The sequence below is a fragment of the Octopus bimaculoides genome, chromosome 9 (genome assembly GCF_001194135.2).
Source record: "Octopus bimaculoides isolate UCB-OBI-ISO-001 chromosome 9, ASM119413v2, whole genome shotgun sequence".
Lineage (NCBI taxonomy): Eukaryota > Metazoa > Mollusca > Cephalopoda > Octopoda > Octopodidae > Octopus > Octopus bimaculoides.
The window spans coordinates 88,794,924-88,817,305 of record NC_068989.1 but is presented as its reverse complement, the minus strand read 5'-3'; the positions used below and the strand labels follow the sequence as shown (position 1 = coordinate 88,817,305).

General features: G+C 39.7%; 1 protein-coding gene across 1 annotated transcript in view; it reads left to right on the top strand.

Moving 5' to 3' along the window:
• The window catches only part of LOC106872450 (polyribonucleotide 5'-hydroxyl-kinase Clp1), a 29,076-nt gene that overhangs the window by 5,200 nt on the left and 1,494 nt on the right, over positions 1 to 22,382 (top strand). The window contains exons 4-13 of the mRNA XM_014919453.2: positions 9,804 to 9,917; positions 11,857 to 11,982; positions 14,288 to 14,401; positions 15,774 to 15,801; positions 15,991 to 16,164; positions 17,442 to 17,531; positions 18,997 to 19,097; positions 20,280 to 20,418; positions 21,370 to 21,450; positions 22,264 to 22,354. Coding sequence (XP_014774939.1) covers positions 9,804 to 9,917; positions 11,857 to 11,982; positions 14,288 to 14,401; positions 15,774 to 15,801; positions 15,991 to 16,164; positions 17,442 to 17,531; positions 18,997 to 19,097; positions 20,280 to 20,418; positions 21,370 to 21,450; positions 22,264 to 22,354 — 1,058 coding nt within the window. The remainder of the gene's footprint in view (positions 1 to 9,803; positions 9,918 to 11,856; positions 11,983 to 14,287; positions 14,402 to 15,773; positions 15,802 to 15,990; positions 16,165 to 17,441; positions 17,532 to 18,996; positions 19,098 to 20,279; positions 20,419 to 21,369; positions 21,451 to 22,263; positions 22,355 to 22,382) is intronic.

The following is a 22,382-nucleotide window of genomic DNA, read 5'->3' as shown; positions in this document are numbered from 1 at the left end:
AAGAAACTGATAGAATAAGTACCAGGCTTATCAAAATAAAAAAAAAGCACTAGGCAGTGTCTCATAGTTTTGTTTGCCCACTCAGTTGTATCTATCAATCTATCTTTTTGTCTGTGTATGTATATATATATATATATATATAATACACACACACACACATATATACATGTATGTATATGTGTATATTCATATCTGTTATATAAAATAGAAATATTAATATTTCTAAGTTTCTCTAACAGAGACTACGGCAGCGGTACTGGATATCAATAGTTATCGCCAAGCCAGCATGGCAGTCCATAACATAGGACGAATGCTGCCGTTGATTAGCTCCAAGAGGCCATCGACTCTAGCTAGCTATGTGACACACGAACCAGTTGTAGAAACATTGCCAAATCAGATTGGAGCCTGGTGCAGCTGCTGGCTCTACAGACCTCAGTCAAACCATCCAACCCATGCCAGCATGGAAAACAAACATTAAACGATGAGGATGATGATGTGTGTTTGTGGGTGTTTGCCTCCTGTCCAAAAAAGTGTTATCACCAAAACAGGTTCAATGTCCAATCAGCTATTCCCAATTGTTGTTTACCTCCTCTTCTTGTGCATTCTTGTGAATAACCAAATTATGAACAAGACACTTGAGCATTAATGTACATTTTGTAATGTCTTGGAATAATATTTTTAAAAATCTGCAAAGTGCTTTGCAGATTTCTGCATTACTGTACTGGCTCTAATATAAACGCTTAATATATAATTTATTAATCACATAACTAATTGACTAATGCACTCATATAATTAATTTATTGTATTGAAATTGTAAACATGATGTTTAACTTGCACACACACACACAAGTGCTCAGATATTTATAGATGTTGTCATGGAAAACAATTAACAAGTGGTTTGCACTGCTTTTGACGAGTGATGGTGAGAATGGACACCAATTTATTTATTTATTTATTTTTTTTTTACAATGTCCTCTTCTCCATTCTTGCATCAGTTTGACGGAATCTGTTGCGACAGGTTTTCTATGTCTGGATGCCCTTCCTGTTGCCAACCCTTGTTTCCAATGGCTGGACATATTTTCATGGACTTTTGAAAACAAAGGACACTGCATGTATGATGGTGACACTCATTTACAGCAATCGCATGATGTCAAGACAAGGAGACACCAACTAATATACATGTGTATATTGCTCTAGTAACAACTTTACTTGTTGCCTTTCGGTTCTAAATTGCAAATAGCCACATCATCATCACCATCATCATCGTTTAGCATCCGTTTTCCATGCTGGCGAGGGTTGGTCAGTTTGACTGGGGACTGGCAAGCCAGTAGGCTGCGCCAGACTCCAATTTGATCTGGCAAGGTTTCTACAGCTGGATGCCCTTCCTAACGCCAACCACTCCGAGAGCTTAGTGGGTGCTTTTATGTGCCTGCAGCACGGGAACCTGTCAGGTGGCACTGGTATAGACCACGTTTGGATGATGCTTTTTACAATCCACCGGCACAGGAACCAATCAGTTGTGGGGGGGCATCAACCATGTTCGGATGGTGCCTTTTACATGCTACTAGCACAAGGAGCCAGTCAGGTGGCACTGGCATCAACCCACACTTGAATGGGGCTTTTTACATTCCACTGACACGGGTGCCAGTCAGGCAGCACTGGCATTGGCCACAACTACAATTTCCATTTTGATTTTGATTTTTATACACACACACATGCACACACACACATAATAGGCCTCTTTCCATTCTCATTTACCAAATCCACTCACAAGGTGTGTGTGTGGACACATAAAAGGTGCAGTAACATGAGAGGAAGGTTAACAGGGAAATTAACATTTGTATGTGGAAGGTGCACAGATACAATAAATACCAAAAATATGCAGAAACCAAGCTAGAGGTAGTAGATAGCCTTCATTATCTAGGTGACCAAGTTAGTAGTGGAAGTGGATTCTTTGAGAGCATAGCTGTGAGAATAAGATTAAGCTGGGCAAAGTTTAGAGAGTTACCTCTGCTGGTAACAAAGGACCTCTCTCAGAGTGAAAGGCAGATTGTTTGATGCCTGTGTGTGAACAGCTATGCTGCATGGTAATGAGAAACATGGGCAAATACATGCGTCGGCTTGAGAGAAATGAAATCAGTATCCTTTGCTGGATGTACAATGTCAGTGTCCATGAACGACAGAATGTAAGCATCTTGAGTGAAAAGTTAGGCATAAGAAGAATCAGATGTGTTGCGCAAGAGAGACGACTAAGTTGGTATGGTCACGTGATGCATATGGATGAGGATAGCTGTGTAAGGCAGTGCCAATCTCGAACTGTCGAGGTAACATGTGGTAGAGGTAGACCCAAGAAGTCATGGGATGAGGTGATGAAGCATGATCTTTGAACTTCAAGCCTCATAGAGGCAATGACTGGTGACCGAGACCTTTGGTGATGTGCTGTGCTTGAGAGGACTCGTCAAGCCAAGTGCACCCGTGCTGGTGACACGTAAAGAACATCTTTTGAATGTTGGGCCTGACAGAGGCAAAGTGGCTGAGTTTCATTCAAGTGTTGGGCCTCACAGTGGTAATGACCGTGACCTTTGGCATTATGTCATGCTTGAGAAGACCCATCAAGACGAGCAAAATCACAGTCGTGGCAGATACCAGTGTCATGCAAATTGGTACCTGTGTTGGTGGCACATAGACACACCCCAGTGTCACACACACGGCACCTGTGCTGGTAGCGTGTAAAAGCACCCACTACACTCTTGAAGTGGTTGGCATTAAGAAGGACATCCAGCTGTAGAAAACCTTGCCAAATCAGACTGGAATCTGGTGCAGCCTTCCAGCAGACGAGCCCAGTCAAACCATCCAACCCATGCCAGCATGGGCAACAGACGTTAAATGATGATGATGATGATGTACTATAGTAGAAGACACTTGCACAAGGTGTCATACTGTGAGAATGAATCTGGAGCCAAGTGGTTTGGAAGGAAGTTTGTTGACCACACAGCTACACCTGTAGCAGTTTATGTTGATGAAAATTTGAGGATGTTCGCCTTTTCAGTCAATCCATTGAATTTTGTGACCATGCAGCTATGTTTGCATCTGTTGACTAATGTAGTTTATTGCTTATAGTTCTGATGGGTTGGTGGTTGGGGGCATATTGTAGGACTAAACTCAGAACACACACACACACACATGATGGGCTTTTTTCATTTTCTGCCAAATTCATTCAATCGGTTTTCATTAGCCTAAGTCCATAATAAAGAACTTTCCCAAGCAGGAGACTGGAGTAATTAGTCCTGTGTTGTTGTCAGATTACTACACAATAGCTCTAGGAAGATTTGTAATTCATTTATGAGTAGGTATTTCCAAAATGATATTCAATTATCCTCATTTAACACAACAAATAACAGATGAATACATTAATAGCACTGCCCAAGCATGGCCATGACCTACTGAATGAAGCTAGTCAAAAGGTGTGTGTGTGTGTTATCTGTGTTGAGCAGAATGCAACTGGAGCAAAGAGAATGCTAGCGTTTCAGCTAATTGTTATTCTGCTCCAAATATCAGACCTGATTGAACAGGCCTACGATCAAAAGTATTCCAGATGTGGCCATCCTGACTTGTTTGCGGCTATAGTGTATCTCGGGCAATATCGCTCAATGTATCCCGACTTTATTTTTTCTGTTTTTTTTAAGGTGGGTGAGTAAGATTTGAGGGGGACGTACCTTCTTATTTCTTTCAGGTCAATGTGAAGTGTATGGTTTAGATACTAATGCTGACTCTATGAAAGTAACCCCCCTCCTCACACACACACACACACACACCACAGCAATTGTATTAATATCATTCATTATTCATGGATTACTGAATAATTTAGTACATTAGCATGACACCTGCTTCGAATTTCAATATTTAATTAGTGACATGATGTCTGCTTCCAATTTTGATATTTGGAGTTAGAAAGGGGAAGTAAGCAGTTGTCAAAAGAGAATTTTTTTAGCAATTTTATTTGTGTGTTTGAAGTTTAATAGAGTTTATTTTAATGTTTTAATTATTTATTTTTTTCTGGCTGGTTCTGGAGAAAGGGTCAGTGCTCGTGACAAGCTCTCTTAAACTGGTGAGACTAATGCCATTTATTTTCTTGAACCTTTGAAAGAGAAAAGTAGGAGCAGGGAAAGAATTTCAAATGGTTGATGTTCTGGAAAGGGAGGACATGATATGGGGATTAGTGCAGGACCTGGGGTGGGTTGGATACGACAAGGTTGTTGTTGTTGGTACTCCGTCGCTTACGACATCGAGGGTTCCAGTTGATCCGATCAACGGAACAGCCTGCTTGTGAAATTAACGTGCAAGTGGCTGAGCACTCCACAGGCACGTGTACCCTTAACGTAGTTCTCGGGGATATTCAACGTGACACAATGTGACAAGGCTGACCCTTTGAATTACAGGCCCAACAGAAACAGGAAGTAAGAGTGAGAGAAAGTAGTGGTGGAAGAGTTGTGGTCAGGGTTCACCACCATCCCCTGCCGGAGCCTTGTGGAGCTTTAGGTGTTTTCGCTCAATAAACACTCATAACGCCCGGTCTGGGAATTGAAGCCGCGTGTCCGCTGCCCTAACCACTGGGCCATTGTGCCTCCACGGATACGACAAGGATGATGGGAGAAAGAGATATGATTCAGATAGGAGTGTCTGGACGATGATGGCATGATGAGCAAAGCCAATCATAGAAACACACCCACTGGTTCAGTTTTACTTCATTATTATTTGTCATTTGGTTAATCAATCAATCAGTTGTATTTGCCAAAGTCCTTTCATTGCCATGTATGGCCTCCTCAATGACGTGTCCCCTTCTGCTCCAAAATGAAATAGCCTTATATATATATATTTGACAATATCAGCCCTGTTGTGTCATATAAAAGTTATTGTTTAGAGCTTAAAATACATTTCTGGTAATTCTTTTTGTAAGATAAACTTTCACTTTGTGCTTACAATATATTTTTGTCACCTAAAAATGTGGAAAATAAAAATAACATTGAAATTATTTGGTTTACAAATTTCCCCCGAGTCATAATATGTTATTTCTTTTCTTGTTTTCTTTTTATATACAAAAGCGCAGGGTGTGTGTGTCTGTGTGTATTTATTTTCTATTTTTACTCATTGATTTTGAAAATATATGTGAATAAAGTCATGACATGGCAAAGTCAGTGCTGAAGGGCTTACTGAAATGAAACAAGAAATTTTAATTATATTTGCAGCTGTGGTATGGTGAAAGAATCGTTAGCTTAATGATCAATTCTTGCTAACAAAGGCAGGGGAAATGGTTCCAGAATCTTAGTTGAAATTAATTAAAATGGAATGTGAGCAATGCCTTTGTTATAAGTCTCATGTTAGTGAGAATTGTGGGCATGTCTCAATCTTATTTCAACTCCTCGGTGACTGAGGAGTTGAAATACATAGACAAAGATGGCTTGTGATACATGCATCATCATCATCATCATCATCATTTTAATGCCCAATTTTCCATGCTTGCAAGAGACAAATAAAATTTATTGAGGCATTCTTCAACCAGATGCCCTTCCTGTCACCAACCCGCACTTGCCTCCAAGTAATATTTCCCCATGGCCATGTATCCCCAAGGTGTGATACATTGCACAATGTTAAGACAAGCGTATATACACACACACACACACACACACACACAATGGGTTTCTTTTCAGTTTCCATTTCCCAAACCCATTTTGAAAGTTCTAGTTGGCTTGGGGCTATGATAGAAGACACTTGCCCAAAGCACCACACAGAGACTGAACCCAAAACCATATGCTTAGGAAGCAAGCTTCTTAGCTACACAGCCACACCTGTGTCTGTATGTTATTTAATTTACTTGCAACATTTTCATCCATGGCTGCTTCTAACACAGCTGCTGCTTTCCAAAATGGATGTGTTTCTAACATATCTGCTGTTTTATGACATTGGTCTTACAACCATGTTGGGGTCTGTATGATTAAACCCTTTAAGAGTGTGCACCAGCATGGCCACAATCCAACAACTGAAACTAATAGAAGCATAAAAGAATAGATAAAATTTAGCAATATTATGAGATGAGCTTTGAAAGAGGTCTAGGGTGAAAGGTGAATATATATATATGTATGTATATGCTGTAATAATCTGACTTGAAGACAAAGGAGAAAAATACTTAGGGACATGTTTGGTATGAAAAAAAATAAGGTTGGTACTGACCTACTTAATATGGAGAGCAAAGAAATTTTAATTAAAATTACATCTGTGGAGAGATAAACTTATTAGTTTCTTCAGGTCCTTTCAAGAAACACAGCAGAGGTGAACCCTCTCAAAATTAATTAAAAACAAAACATGGGAAATGGATCTGATTTTGGCAGTAAGCTAACAGGTTCAGATGTGGTACAAAGAGGTCTCTAAACAATATCTCTGTGAAATAAATATTTTGGCTGTGCTCTGCTGATATATAATTGCTTGTATTTAAGTAGGGGTCTCACTGGCAATAGATACCAGTCATATTTCCCTGAAAGAAGACTATATTCAACTGATTGATATGGTTATGATTGTTTTGATGTAAAATGAAGTCTTTGGCAGAAAAGTTTCTTGATATCTTGATACTTCTACATTAAAAAAGACAAATGGTTTTATCATTGCTTTTTAATGTCTGCTTTGCCATAATTGCATGGGTCAGATGGGATTTGTCGAGATGGATTTTTTTTTTTTATGGTCAAATGCCTTTCCTATCACTAGCAGTCTCTTGTTTCCAAGTGAAGTAATATTTACCCCTGGCTAGACATGTTTTCATGGAAGATTGGAAATGAAGGACACTGCTTGTATGACAGTGATACTCATTTACAATTATTACCAGTTACACAGAGTCAAGACATGGTTTTAGACTTTAAATTTGTCCAACAACATGCCAAAGAAGGGAGAATAATTTGGACGATTCAGGTTTATATGTTTTTCCATGCTTGTAAGTGAACTCTGCTAAAGATGGCCAGATGCCAGGCAGTGGTGTTAAATTGATTTTTCTGTTATGGTTATAACCCAAGAACATATATAATGCATATCATGAGCTTTTGCACAGTGGAATTATTCGGGGAACTTCATGATTGTGAAGTGAACTTCACCATCTGGATTAGTATTACGCAGTTCTCCTGTGATTACCAAGTGCAGGCATGCCTGTGTGGTAAGAAGTTTGGTTCCCAACAACATGGTTCTGGGTTCAGTACCACCGTGTGGTATCTTAGGCAAATGTCTTCTATTATAGCTCCAGGTCAACCTAAGCCTTGTGGGTGAATTTCATCATCATCATCGTTTCATGTCCGCCTTCCATGCTGGCATGGGTGGGAAATTTGGTTGATGGAAACTGAAAGAAGCCCATTGTATGTGTGTTACAGTCTCTTTGCTTTGCATCATATTGTTTGTAAATGATCATCACTGTCATGAAAACAATGTCCTTCATTTTCAGTGTTTCACAAAAACACATCTTGTCATGGGGGAAATATTACCTTATTTGGAAACAGATGAATATTAACAAAAGGAAGGACATCCAGTCATAGAGAATCTGCCTCAATTCCATCCAACCCATGCAAGCAGAGAAAAGTAGTCATTGAATGATGATGATCTAATAGATTACACAAGTTGTCCATTGTTAAACATGTTAGCCTTTTATTTAAACTTTTTGTTAGATAAAGCTTCACTTTGTGTTTATAATAAATTTTCTAAGAGACAAGAAAAGACATAAACGCCATGACAGGCCAGCTGTTGAAAATATATGTCAATTGTCAATTGTCAATTGTCAATTGTCAATTGTCAATATGTCAATTGTCAATATGTCAATTGTCCTGTGTGGTTTTTAAGGCCATTAATGTGAAATGCTCCCAGTTCTCATATCTACTTATGAATTAGCTCTTTATGTTTAGTTTGTGTCTTCTTTGAGTGACACAATGATACAGTCTCTTTTTAAACGGATCTCTACTGATTTAATCTTCCCATCTTTGTTATTATCTCGTGAATAATGTATTGTTATTTTTAAAAAAATTAAAAAAGTGTTTGAATGACTTCAGTGGAGAATTGCATTTAAGGACTGGGGTTTATATAGTTGCCTGTAGGTGTAGGCATTGTTGTGTGGTAAGAAGCTTGCTTCCCAAGCATATGGTTTTTAAGTTCAGTCCCATTGTATGGCATCTTGAGCGAGTAGTATCTTCTACAGCTTTGGGCTGACCAAAGCCTGTGAGTGGATTCAGTAGATGGAAACTGAAAGAAACCTGTTGTGTGCATGTGTCTGTGTCGATGTTTGTCTCCCACCAGCACTTGGCAACTGGTGTCGATGTATTTACATCCCTATAACTTAGCGGTTCGGCGAAAGAGATTGATAGAATAGGTACCAAGCTTAAAAAATAATATGTTACTCAGTCGATTCATTCGACTGAAACAAGTAAAAGATAAAAAATACGTATGCTTAACTGGCTTCAGTAGAGAATTATATTCACGGACTGAAGTTTGTATAATTGATTCTATTCTCTCTCTCTCCCTCCCTCTCTCTCTCTCTCTCTCTCTCTCTCTCTCTTATACAAGGCTTTGTGCTATGAAAGAAATCAATATTTGTGTGTGTGTGTGAAAAGTTGTTATTTCTCTTAATTGCATGAGATCACCTGAGCTAGAAAATATGGTGTTGTGTTTGTATTTCCAGTGAACATTAACCTCCTGCATTTCCTTATTTCTTTATTGCCCACAAGAGGCTAAACATAGAGGGGACAAAGAAGGACAGACAGAGAGGGATTAAGTCGATTACATCCACCCCAGTGCGTAACTGGTACTTATTTAATCGACCCCAAAAGGATGAAAGGCAAAGTCGACCTCGGCGGAATTTGAACTCAGAACATAACGGCAGATGAAATACTGCTAAGCATTTCGCCCGGCGTGCTAACGTTTCCACCAGCTCGCCGCCTCCTGCAATTCCTGCTATTGTGTTTTAATTAATAGACTATGACTACTGCAAATGAGAGGAGTCAATCACCTCAAGTAATTAGTCAATTAGTCAATAGCATGTGAGTAGTTTCTGGAATCCAGACACTATCACTATTGGTGTTTACCTACACTTCTACTTTGATGAAGCAAACCTACAATCAAAAACATTCCAGTCATGACTATCCCCCTTTTCTCGGAATACGTAGGATTGTATTATTTATTTTTTCCCGTATAGGTGCAGGCGTGGCTGTGTGGTAAGAAGCTTGCTTCCCAACCATATGGCTCCAAGTTCAGTCTTACAGTATGGCACCTTGGGTGAGTGTCTTCTATTATGGTGTCAGGCCAACCAAAGCCTTGCGTGTGGATTTAGGCGGAAACTGAAAGAAGCACATTGTGTGTGTGTGTGTGTTTTGATTGACAATCAGTGTTGGTGTATTTAAGTCCCTGAAACTTAGCAGCTCAGCAAAAGAGACTAATAGAATAAGTACCAGGTTTTTAAAAAAGTGAAAATACCGCTAAGCATTTCGCCCAGCGTGCTTATGTTTCTGCCAGCTTGCCCCCTTAGATAATACAGTAATACTGATTGCATCACTAATAATAATAATAATAATGATGACTAACATGAACATGTTTTCTTTAATATTATGTTGTCTTCAAGTTTGCTAAATTTGGCACAAGACTACAGATTTTGTAGGACATAGAGTTTATTATATCAGGCTCCAGTATTTGAGTAATACTTCTTTTATTGACCTCTCCTCCCCCTCTCAGCTAAAGGATAAACTTTTGTCAAGTACTTGTATTAAATTTTTCATTATCTTTTGCAGCTGACAGATGGGAAAGCAGAGGTGTTTGGTACAGAACTGGTGAAGGGGAAGAGGGCCACTTTCCTGCCAAGTTCAAAGTTAGCTGTCTTCACATGGCATGGATGCAGCATCAAAATATCCTTTTATGTGTTTATTAGCTACTTGTTTCCTTTTATTGCATGTGTGTGTATGTGTTCATGGATACAGAAACAACTGTGGTTAAGGGTTTTGATGTTTAGGGGCTGATCCTACTGTGCTTCTTCTACTTTAAGTTCATATCAACCCAATCCTTGTGAATGGAATTGACTGACATTGTGAGGAGCATGTGGGACAGATTTAGTTGTAATTCAAAAGACCAGTTTTGATACAGATTGTGTTTGAGAATTATGTTAAGGGTACAATTGTCTGACAGCATGTTCAGCCTTTCAGACTATAGCTCAATGGGTGGATAGTTCTGCCGATGGGATTTGATAACTCATCTACTAAAATCAATCTTAAATCTTTGTGACTCTGTGTATGTATATATACCGTCATTTTAATGCCCAATTTTCTATGCATGCATGGTTCAGATGGAATCTCTTGGGGCAGATTTTCTATGACAGATGCCCTTCTTGTCATCAGCTTTTGTTTCCAAGTAAGGTCAAATTTCTCCATCACCAAACATTTTCACAGAACATTGAAAACAAAGGACACCACTTGCATCACAGTGACACCAATTTACAACCAACACATGACTTCAAGGCATGGAAACAGTAACACATATGCATGTGCGCACATACACACATACACACGCGCGCAATGGGTTTCTTTTAGTTTCCATCTACCAAATTCAGTCTACAGTAGCCTAGGGGCCATAGTAGAAGATATTTTTTCAAGCTCTATGCAGTAGAACAGAACCCAAAGCCATTTGGTTGAGAGGCAGACTCCTTACCACACAGCTATGCTTGTGCCTACATATGTGTGTGTGTGAAGGGGCATGGCGCAGTGGTTAGAGCGTCGAGCTTACGATCATGAGGTTGTGAGTTTGATTCCCGGATCGGGCTGTGTGTTGTGTTCTTGAGCAAGACACTTTATCTTATGTTGCTCCAGTTCACTCAGCTGTAGAAATGAGTTGCAACATCACTGGTGCCAAGCTGTATTGGCCCCTTTGCCTTTCCATTGGATAACACTGGTGGTGTGGAGAGAGGAGGCTGGTATGCATGGGCGACTGCTGGTCTTCCATAAAAACAACCCTAGGTTGTGCATACACTGGTGAGGCAATTTTCTGCCCACACTTGTATCCCGGAAGGGAACCCCTTAGGTGTACCCATTGTCATTCGTGACTGACAGAGTTGAGTTTAATATATATATATATATATATATATATCATCATCATCATCATCATCTCATCATCGTTTAACGTCCGCATTTCCATGCTAGCATGGGTTGGACGACTTGACTGAGGACTGGTGAAACCGGATGGCAACACCAGGCTCCAATCTAAATTTGGCAGAGTTTCTACAGCTGGATGCCCTTCCTAACACCAACCACTCAGAGAGTGTAGTAGGTGCTTTTACGTGTCACCTGCACGAAGGCCAGTCGGGCGATACTGGCAACGGCCACGCTCGAAATGGTGTCTTTTATGTGCCACCCGCACAAGAGCCAGTCCAGGGGCACTGGCAACAATCTCGCTCAAAAATCCTACGGGAGCCAGTCAGGCGGTACTGGCAACGGCCAATAGTGTTTGCTTGATGGAGACTGTAGTGGTTCATTAGATTGATTTTACATGTGATTCACAGAACCAGCCTTCTTGGTACCACTCTCAATCTGTTTCCACATTATATCTAACGTATTAGTGACTGTAGAATAATTAGCTTCTATTTGGAACAATCTGTGATTCTGTAAATCAAACAACTGGATGACTTTGAAACCAGTATCAAGCAGTGTTATGGTTTAATTTTAGCCCTGGTGATGCTGGTTCTAATCCAGCATAAATTTCTGGTTGTCTTGGGAACAAGCACACTGAATGTATTTTTTTTCTTTAGTTTTGTTTTTGTTCTACCTCTCTGTAAATTTGTCCTTAATTCTTTGTTACCTAATTGGTAAGACTGAAATGGCTTATGTCTCAAAGGAAACTCCAATGGTGATGTACTTGAATGTCCATGGAGCATTGGAACAGATGAAACGGAAGGCCAGTGAAGAGCTGACTCCTGGACCCAGGGTGAGTACTTTTCATCTGTCACATTTGTCTCTCTTTATCTTATTTTACTATTTATATATTAGCAAAATATGTACAGCTACAAATATATCCTTGCACACATATATGTAACTGTACTCTCTCCCCCTTTCTCTCTCATCATCATCATTCCTACAGCCTTGCTTACTTCTGGTTAATTAAAATTGTATCCCATAATTGATTGAGTTCACCTCATTATTAAAAGCTACAGATTTATACATACAAGGTCTGATCAAATAGTATTGGGATTGGTGCTAGAAAAATAAACCTACGACTCTGATCATTGATTTAGCATTTAATCTCTTTCAAAGTGGTCCCTTTCTGAAGCCACACCCTTTATCTAGCCATCGTTTCCATTGATGGATGCATTCCTAGAACTCCTTTTCTGGGGATAGTGAGCCTCATTACATTCTCTTGGATTTCCTCGATGTCTTGAAATTTTGTTCCTTTCAAGTGGGATTTTGATTTATATCTTGGTTTCAAAGTCACAACCATAGACCCATGATTCATCACCTGTTATGATTGCTTTACAAAAGTTTCCATCTTAATCAAGGCGACCCTGAACATCTGAAACCCAACCTTCTTTTCGAGATAACCATACTCTACACACTTTACTTTCAAGTGTTGCCATAAGCAACGGGAGCGGGTGAGCGTGTTCTAACTCAGTGTGACAGAATTCAGGGTCATTCCATGCCAAGCAGCTTCACCCTGTGTATTTTAGCTCTGTTACCATAGCAACAGTCCCAGTACTTCTTGATCCAGACCTTGTGTGCTTCACTGTTTTTCCAACCCTCTTTCTGTTGCTGTTTCGATAACAGTTTGGTATGTGCCATAATGTGCAAGATAGAAGACTACACTAGTATGGACGTGGTGTGTTTGTATGTGTGAAGGATGACTGATAGATGGCGCTGAAAAATATGTCGGATGAGACTTGGGAGAAAGTGGTGAGGTCTAATCTAAGGAGGTTGGACTTGAGATGAAAGTTCAATAGCCTTAGATGATAAGACTACAGTAAATGCATGTTGTCTTGTTTATCACTGATCCAGGAAAACATGGTATGCTTACATTATATACATTCGATGGATATTTGTCCTCATCTTGTTTGTTGTTAACACAACGTTTCGGCTGATATACCCTCCAGCCTTCATCAGGTGTCTCGGGGAAATTTCAAACCGGGTTCTCATTCCTAAGGTATTTTTCAATATTATTATTATTGTTCAGGTCACTGCTTGGAATCAAACTCGGAATCTTGGGGTTAGTAGCCCGCGCTCTTAACCACTACACCATATGTCCATGGGCATATGGCGTAGTGTGTTGTGTTAACAACAAACAAGATGAGGACAAATATCTGTTGAAGGTAAATAATGTAAATAATGTACAGAATTCCTCATCTCTTAAATATAGAACTGTATGGTATGCTTAGTTGTGAACTGTGTTACACTTACCAATAGATTTGATCTAGAATAACATGGCTTGGTGATCATTGAAGATTATGTATGTACTGCAAAAATGTGCCCCAGTGGCCACCCAGAACGAACTGATCTTTGCCTGTGTTTACGTAATTGAGCTGCAAGGCTGCATGTATTTTTTATACAGATTTATGCTCTCACACCAGTCAACATGGGACCAGTGGATAGGAAATATATGAAGGTGTTTAATCGTGAAAAATGATTCAGATGAGGATATTCTTTACAGGAAAAATGTAGAGATGAGCAAAGAAATACATGAAAGCGGAAGCTTCATTGTTGTGGGGCAATGAATTTGGTGTCAATGAATCTACCATTTGTTCCCCTCTGCAAAGTGCATGGAGAGGATTCATTTATCAGTGTTTTGTGGTGACCAAATTCCCAAGATAAATGAAGATAAATGTGCTTACACATATTTTACTTGTTTCAGCCATTAGACTGTGGCCATGCAGGGGCACTGCCTTGAAGAATTTTTAGTCGAATGAATTGACTCCAGGACTTATTTCTTAAAGCCTAGCACTTATTCTGTCAGTATCTTTTGCTGAACCACTAAGTTATGGGGATGTAGACACACCAACGCCAGTTGTCAAGCAGTGGTCATATTTTTCTCCTTGTGCTTGATAAATGAATTCAAATCTCACCAAAGGCAACTTAATTCTACATTCTTGTGGGACGGGGTATAAAATGAGTCCCAGTCAATTGACGTGACTGTCCCCTCCTCACTCAACATTTCTCTCCTTGTGTTTCTGTTATAAATAAATCATTATAAATTTGTTTCATGTGTTTTTAAATATTTTTTCCTTTTTTTTTTTTTCTTTTTGCAGATCATGATTGTTGGACCTAAGGATGTTGGTAAAAGCACCGTTTGTAAGCTGTTCCTGAATTATTGTGTACGAGCTGGCCATGCCCCATTATTTGTGGATATTGATGTTGGACAAGTGAGTAGAGAACTTGGTCCTTAACCTCTCACAACCTGCCCACACCCCAATTTCAAATCAATTATTCCATTCTGGAACTTTTTTTTTTTTGTTCTTCAGTCCCTAATTATCCGTAATAGAGCAGAACTATGGTCAAAAGCATGCCAACCACGACCAATCCAACCTTACATGTTTTTTTTTTTTTACACTACTAGTACCTCAAAAATAGGAAGAACACAGTGGACCGTGAAGTGGTCATATATGTAACAAAGACAGAGTGGTCATGACTGGAATGCTTTTGATCACAAGTCGTTGAATCTGGAAGGTAGCAATCTTTATAAATTCAAATACTGTAGATGCCAGCTTTATCTTTAATTCTTCCAGGGTCAACAAAATAAGGTTCAGGAGATATGAAGATTAGCGGTTCTCTTCCTCTGGAACTTGTGGTCTTGTGTTTATGTTAGTAATCATTGTTGCATTCCTTACCGTTCTGAGTCTGTATCTGACTGTCTGGGAATGGCTCTGGGCATCAACGAGAACAGCCTGAGCAGTCTCTTCTGAAGAACTTTCAAATTGGGGACTGTGGATAACTTCCAAAAGTCCTTGTCGTAGCAGTGCTACAGGAGGTGGGTAGGATGTAGGGCATTACTTGGCTTAAGCATTGGAAATACCAACTGCAAACCAGTTTGAAATGCAGAGCAGTTTGACAAAACTGCTCTGCATATTATCATTTAGTGTCTGTGCATTACTGATTTGTGGTCTTGTGTTAAACAGCTGTTGTTGCATGTAGGATGAATTCAGCCATCAGAGTAAGAATTAATCCCTTTCCTTTGGTAGGGAAAGGTAGCTAGTCTTCCTCTCTGTGGCAAATCAAATGGTGCTGTTGATTTTTCTGCAAGGCTTTTCCTCTCAACACGTGGCTATGATGCTCCCCCACTACTTCTGCTCGTGATCAGAGATGTACATATCGTCAGCCACTAAGGGACAAGCTCAACTGGTTACGGTCAAACAACTGACAAGCAACTCTGTGGTATTGAGCAGAATATTTGCTGTGATCCCTGTTTTACAACAAGACAAAGCATGTACATGTTAATACTTCCTATCAGTTAAGGTCAGAAGCCATGAGAGCCACTGACATTAAGATGAATTGCTCTATACATTCAAAAAGTAGTGGAATAAGAAATCCTTTATTTGACAAACAGGTAAGAGTTGGCAACTGGAAGAGCACCTGGTTGTAAAATGCTGCCTCAGTAAGTCTGTCTTCTACCCATCTTGGCATGGAAACAACATTAAATCAATAAACAAATGTCATAGTTGATTTCTTTGATTACTTTTCTTATGTCAAATAAATTGTGAATGATCACTAAATTGTTTGTTTTTTCTTTGTTTCCAGAGTATGATTTCAATCCCTGGTACCCTGGGTAAGTCTTATGGCAATTATTATTATTAAGGCGGTGAGCTGGACAGAATGCTTAGTGGTATTTCGCCTGTCACAACATGTGTCGTGGATGATGTTAATGAAAATACTTCATACTATGTATTAGAATTTAACCTAACTTCCATCCTGTTCCTTGTTTGAAACTAAACTGTACAATTTTTCCTATTAACAGCGGCAGCAGTTGTAGAAAGACCTGCAGATATTGAAGATGGCTTCATCCAGTCCGTGGCACCTGTTGTCTACCATTTTGGCCATTTTAGTCCCAATGAAAACCTTGCTCTGTACAACCTCCTCATCAGTAGACTAGCATCAGTAATCCAGTTGAAATGTGAGGCAAATAAGAAAAGTAAGTATATATATATATATATATTATATGTGTGTGTGTGTGTGTGTGTATTTCTCTTTTACTTTTTGAAAGTGCATGGCCTGTTGGTTTGATCTGTAGATATATACATACGGGATGACAGTGCTAAGCAGTGATGTGTAGAAAACTTGTTACCAGTTACAAGTTTGTATTTATACACATCACCGCTTAGCGCTGTCACTCTGTATTTTATTGAACAATGATGGGAATATCATAAGAGGGACCTCTCTCTCCTGTCAGTTCGCAGTGTCTACCTTTTTGGTTTTCATTGCTGAAGGGAGGAGATAATCCCTCCAGAATGCATGTATGCAACAGTCTGGTTAGGTGGCACTGAAAGCTGACTTGGTGTGTTTACACCAGTGGTTCCCAAAATGGGTGGTTTTGCTCCCTTGGAGGCGGTGAAAAGATCCAAAGGGGCATTGAAGAAAAGTGGGATGATAATGGGGTGGCCAAAAGGGGGCAATGGATGTTGGAAAAAGACCAAAATAATGGATTAATTAGGTTAGGTTATATTTTTGTGAAATAGTTGTTTTGAATTTGCTGCAGAAGGCGGTCCATGTTTGTGGTGGGGGCGCTAGGAATGTGGAATAGCGGTTAAGGGAGCAGCAGCCTGAAAATGTTTGGGATCTACTGGTTTACACTTATCTCCATGACAAATGTCTTTCTTACGGGTTCAGGTATGCCCCAAGTATATTTGAACTCTTTTACTCTTTTACTTGTTTCAGTCATTTGACTGCGGCCATGCTGGAGCACCGCCTTTTAGTCGAGCAAATTGACCCCAGGACTTATTTTTTGGAAGCCTAGTACTTATTCTCTCGGTCTCTTTTGCCGAACCACTAAGTTATGGGGAAGTAAACACACCACCATCGGTTAAGCGATGCTGTGGGGGACAAACACAGACACACAAATAAACACACACACATACACATATATACATGTATACAACGGGCTTCTTTCAGTTTCCGTCTACCAAATCCACTCACAAGGCTTTGGTCGGTAAACAAGTTTATACATATATGTGTGTTTGTGTGTTGGTGGGATTCTACACAGTTACCATCTACTAAATCCCCCCCCCCCCCAGGTATTGGTCAACCTGAGGTGCTGTACAGTGGGATTGAACCACACAACCATGCGCGTGTCTCTATTAAATTCTTCTTGTCTGGATTAGTTTGTTCCTTAATTTAAGTAGGCCATATTGATTTTTGCAAACAGTTCCAGTGTCTGGATGGATGATTTATTTACTTGGTTTTCTGTTTCAGCTAACCTCAGTGGCGTCATCATCAACACAAGTGGCTGGGTACGAGGTGGAGGTTATCAATCGCTAGTACATACAGCTGGAGCATTTGAAGGTCAGTCTATTAAAGTATATTAATTTTATCAATTAAAATTACTAGGTTCAATTTACTCAGCTATAAATATATCTTCTCTCCTTCACCAAATGAGTTTTATCTCCAGTCAAACTAAATCACTGTTGTTATTGTTACTACTACTACTACAATAACAAAGATGACAACCTGGCAGAATTGTGAGGTCATTGGGCAAAATGCTTAGTGGTATTTCATCTGGTTTTTTTTTTTATGTTCTGAGTTCAAATTCCACCGAGGTCAACTTTGCCTTTCATCTTTTTGGGGTCACTGAAACACGTACCAGTTGAGCACTAGGGTCGATATAATCGACTAACTCCCTTCTCCCAAATTGCTAGTTTTGTGCCAAAATCTGAAATCATTGTTGTTATTGTCATCATTAGTAAAAGGTGAAGGATCAAATAAGTCCTGATCTACAACAGGAATCTATTTTTTACTTCAACTTCATACTAGTGTGTTCTGTGGAGGTGCAATGGTCCAGTGTTTAGGGTAGCAGACTTGCAGTCATGGGATCGCAGATTCAATTCCCAGACTAGGCATTGTGAGTGTTTATTGAGCAAAAACACCTAAAGCTCCGTGAGGCTCTGGCAAGGGGTAGTGGTGAACCTTGCTGTACTCTTTCACCACAAAGGGCCATCCATGTCACACTCTGTGTCATGCTGAATGTGCCTGTACACGTGTCTGTGGAGTGCTCAGCCACTTGCATGTTAATTTCACAGGCAGGCTGTTCCGTCGATCAGATCAACTGGAACCCTCGTCATCTTATTTTCATAAGTTTTGAATTAAAATCTTCCACCAAACTTTAGTCACAATTTATCTTCCTAACACTAGCTTAATGTTAACTAAGTTATTTTACTAAATTCTTTGAGCATCTCAAAATAAATACAGTAATGAAAGGATTAAATGTTAAAGGGTTAATTACACTAAAAAATGTTTTTTGTGAATCTGCACCTCTGCAGTTGTGGTTCATTTAATATGCTTTTGCATCTTTTAGGTAATTTAATATGGTAATTCATCATCATCATTTATTTAATGTTTGTTGTCCATGCTAGCGTGGGTTGGGCAGTTTGACTGGGCTGGCACACTGGAAGGCTGCACCAGGCTCCAGTCAGATTTGATATGGTTTTCTACATCTTGATGCCCTTCCTAACACCAACCACTCCAAGAGTGTAGTGGGTGCTTTTACATGCCACCAGCATGGCTCCTATTTGTGTGACACCGGGGTGCGTTTATGTGTCACTGGCACAGGTGCCTATTTGCGTAACACTGGTATCTACCATGACTGTGATTTTGCTTGGTTTAATGGGTCTTCTCAAGCCTGACATAATGCCAATGGTTTCAGTCATTCCTCCGTGAGGCCAAACGCTCGAAAGGCATTCTTATTAATTATTTTATTAGAACATTGTTGTGGTCACTCACACATCATACCGTTTTTGTTATCTATTTTCAGTGGACATCATAGCAGTGTTAGACCAAGAGAGATTGTACAATGAATTGGTGCGAGATATGCCAGACTTCGTGAAAGTTATCCTGCTGCCAAAATCTGGAGGGGTAAGGAATCAGGACTTCTTTCTCACATTTTACCCACCCCTCAAACTATTAGCTGTTTTATACACACACAGACACAGCTGTGTAAAGATTCTTGCTTCAGAACTATGTGATCTTGGGTTCAGTCCCACTGCACAGCACTTTGAGCAGGGGTCTTCTACAATAGCCCTGGGCTAAATCTTGTGAGTGGATTATGTAAACAGAAGCTGAAAGAAGTTGGTAAGCTGGCAGAAATGCAAGTCTGAGGAAGTGCCTCTTCAATGTCTAAAACTGCAAATATTACACGATTTTTCTTTTAGAATTTTCATGTAAACTGGTGTTGCAAACGGAGATGGTACGGAAACATTTGTAACTTATAGTTAAAGATGTCTTAAAGAATTTTCTTTGTCTTCTTCTTTTCATTGGATTATTTGCTCTTTGCCAAAGCATATGACGGTATAATTGTTGTGAAACTTGGATTTTCTACACCAGAAGTATTCCAGCTTTAGCTTGGATCACGACAATGCTGATAGCCCAGCATTCGGGTTGATTGCTTCTCTGCAAATACCCCAGCTTCACACCCAAACTGACCTTAGCCATTTGTTCTCTCTCTCTCTTTCTAGTGGCTGCGTAGTAAGTAGCTTGCTTACCAACCACATGGTTCTAGGTTCAGTCCCACTGTGTGGTGCCTTGAGCAAGTGTCTTCTACTACAGCCTCGAGCCGACCAAATCCTCGTGAGTGGATTTGGTAGATGGAAACTGAAAGAAGCCGGTCGTATATATGTGTGTATGTATGTATATATATATATATATGTATGTGTGTGTTTGTACCCTCATCATCGCTTGGCAACCGATGTTGGTATCTTTACGTCCCCGTAACTTAACGGTTCAGCAAAATATCTCAGAATAAGTACTAGGCTTCCAAAGAATGAGTCCTGGGGTCGATTTGCTCGACTAAAGGCAGTGCTCAAGTATGGCTGCAGTCAAATGACTGAAACAAATAAAAGAATATATATATCATCATCGTTTAACGTCCGCTTTCCATGCTAGCATGGGTTGGACGACTTGACTGACGACTGGTGAAACCGGATGGCAACACCAGGCTCCAATCTAAATTTGGCAGAGTTTCTACAGCTGGATGCCCTTCCTAATGCCAGGTATATATATATATATATAATGTGTGTGTTAATATTGTGTTGTTATCAGGTCGTTGAGAGAAACGCCCACAGCAGAACAGAAAGCCGTGACAGCAAAATCAGGGAATATTTCTATGGAATCAGAAACACATACTTTCCTCATTCGTTTGAGGTGAAGTTCACTGATGTCAAAATTTACAAAATAGGGGGTGAGTATTCTATTACTTTTTCTCTTTGTCGTAGGCGTGGCTGTATGGTAAAAGGCTGCCCTCCCAACTACATGATTCCAAGTTCAGTCCCACTGCGTGACCTCTTGGGCAAGTGTCTTCTACTACAGCTTCAGGCTGACCAAATCCTTGCGAGTGGATTTGGTAGATGGAAACTGAAAGAAGCCCGTCTGTGTGTGTGTGTCTGTTTGTCCCCCACTGCCGTTTGACAACCAGCATTGGTGTGTTTATGTCCCTGTAACCTAGTGGTTCGCCAAAAGGCGACTGATAGAATAAGTACCTGGCTTTAAAAAAATAAGCATTGGTATTGATTCGTTTGACTAAAGGTGGTTGCCCCAGCATGACTAGAACAACAAGGTAAAAGATTGTCAGTTAATCAGCTCAGCTTTAGCAATTGTTGTTTAACCCTAGGTCTACCTTGATCAGGCACACCTATAGTCAGAGGTGTTATGATCCATCCCATTTTTTATCAAGACTTGGAGTAGGAATATCACTGCAGTATACAATGTATCATCCCTATTTTTTTGTATTTTTATTTCAGTGAATGTGGTTTGCTATATTTTATTATTTCTGTACAAATGTCTTCTGCTAAAGACTATTTGCCTACATAATTTGGCTGTCCTGGAAGGGACAACTGCTACTGATGTTTAACCCCAAGAAACATCGTTTCCAGCTGGCCATAAGACACAATATCTGTGTCCTTATATTGTCTTAAAGGGACACAGATATGAAAAGCCATTCCAATTAGATGAAACAAACTTAGCAGTTCACTCTAACAGCAGTGTACTGAGCTATGAGCTAACATTTATTTTCTAAATACTCGATAATTTGAAGGAATTTGTTAAAATAACTAGAGTTGTAACTTATTAATTTGACAACCCTGTAATAGTTTTGCATGGAGCGATTATTCTCTCTTTCCCTCTCTGTCTTTAGGTCCACATTTACCTGATTCTTGTTTACCATTGGGAATGAAATCACAAGACAGTAAGACAAAACTTGTTCCAGTTCAACCAGGTAATTCATCTCTCTCTCTTTTTCTCTTTCTCTTTATCTGTCCCCCTCTCTCTTTCTCCTTTCTCTCTCTCTGCCTTTCTGTCTCACTCACTCTCTTCCTCTCTCTGCCTTTCTGTCTCCCTTCTCTCTCTCCCTTTTTCTCTTTCTCTCTCTTTATCTGTCCCCTCTCTCTCTCCCCTTCTGTCTCCCCCTCTTTCTCTCTCTCCCTCCTTTTCTTTCTCTCTCTTTATCTTTCCCTCTCTCTGCTTTCTGTGTCCCCCTCTCTCTTTCTCTCTCTCTGCCTTTCTGTCTCACTCTCTATCTCTCTCTCCAGTGTTATTGAAATCAGATGTTTCCCACATTCTCTGGAAGGTCAGCAGTTTTATGGGGAGGGGGAGATTAGTCAATTGCATCAACCCCAGTACATGCCTGGTACTTTATTTTGACCCTCACTCCGGCTCTGTCATATATATATATATACACACACACACACACACACACACACACACACAAATATATAAAGAGACACTGCTCATTATTATATTAGGAGATTATACATACATTTTAATACTTTACAGTATACTTACATATCTGCATAATTCTATCCATCGATCTAAAACAACAGGATTACTAAAGGAAGACCGGAATTTAAGAGAAGAGAAAATCAAAAGATCTCATGATATTCATTGAAGGATTTTATTTCAGATATTCTCATTTTGAAAATTAACTCCAGTTAATCGTTGAGAGGATGTTGGTGTTGCATTGGCAGAGGTTTGTGCTCTTTGAGTGCTGGTTATTTATGTATTGTGTATTTATTCAATGAATCTTTTTCAGGTGTGAACTTAATGCATCATGTGTTAAGTATGAGTGCAGCCACAACTTTAGAAAAACTAGTCGAAGTGAATGTGCTGGGATTTGTAGTTGTGTAAGTACATCCAATTACAACAGCTCTG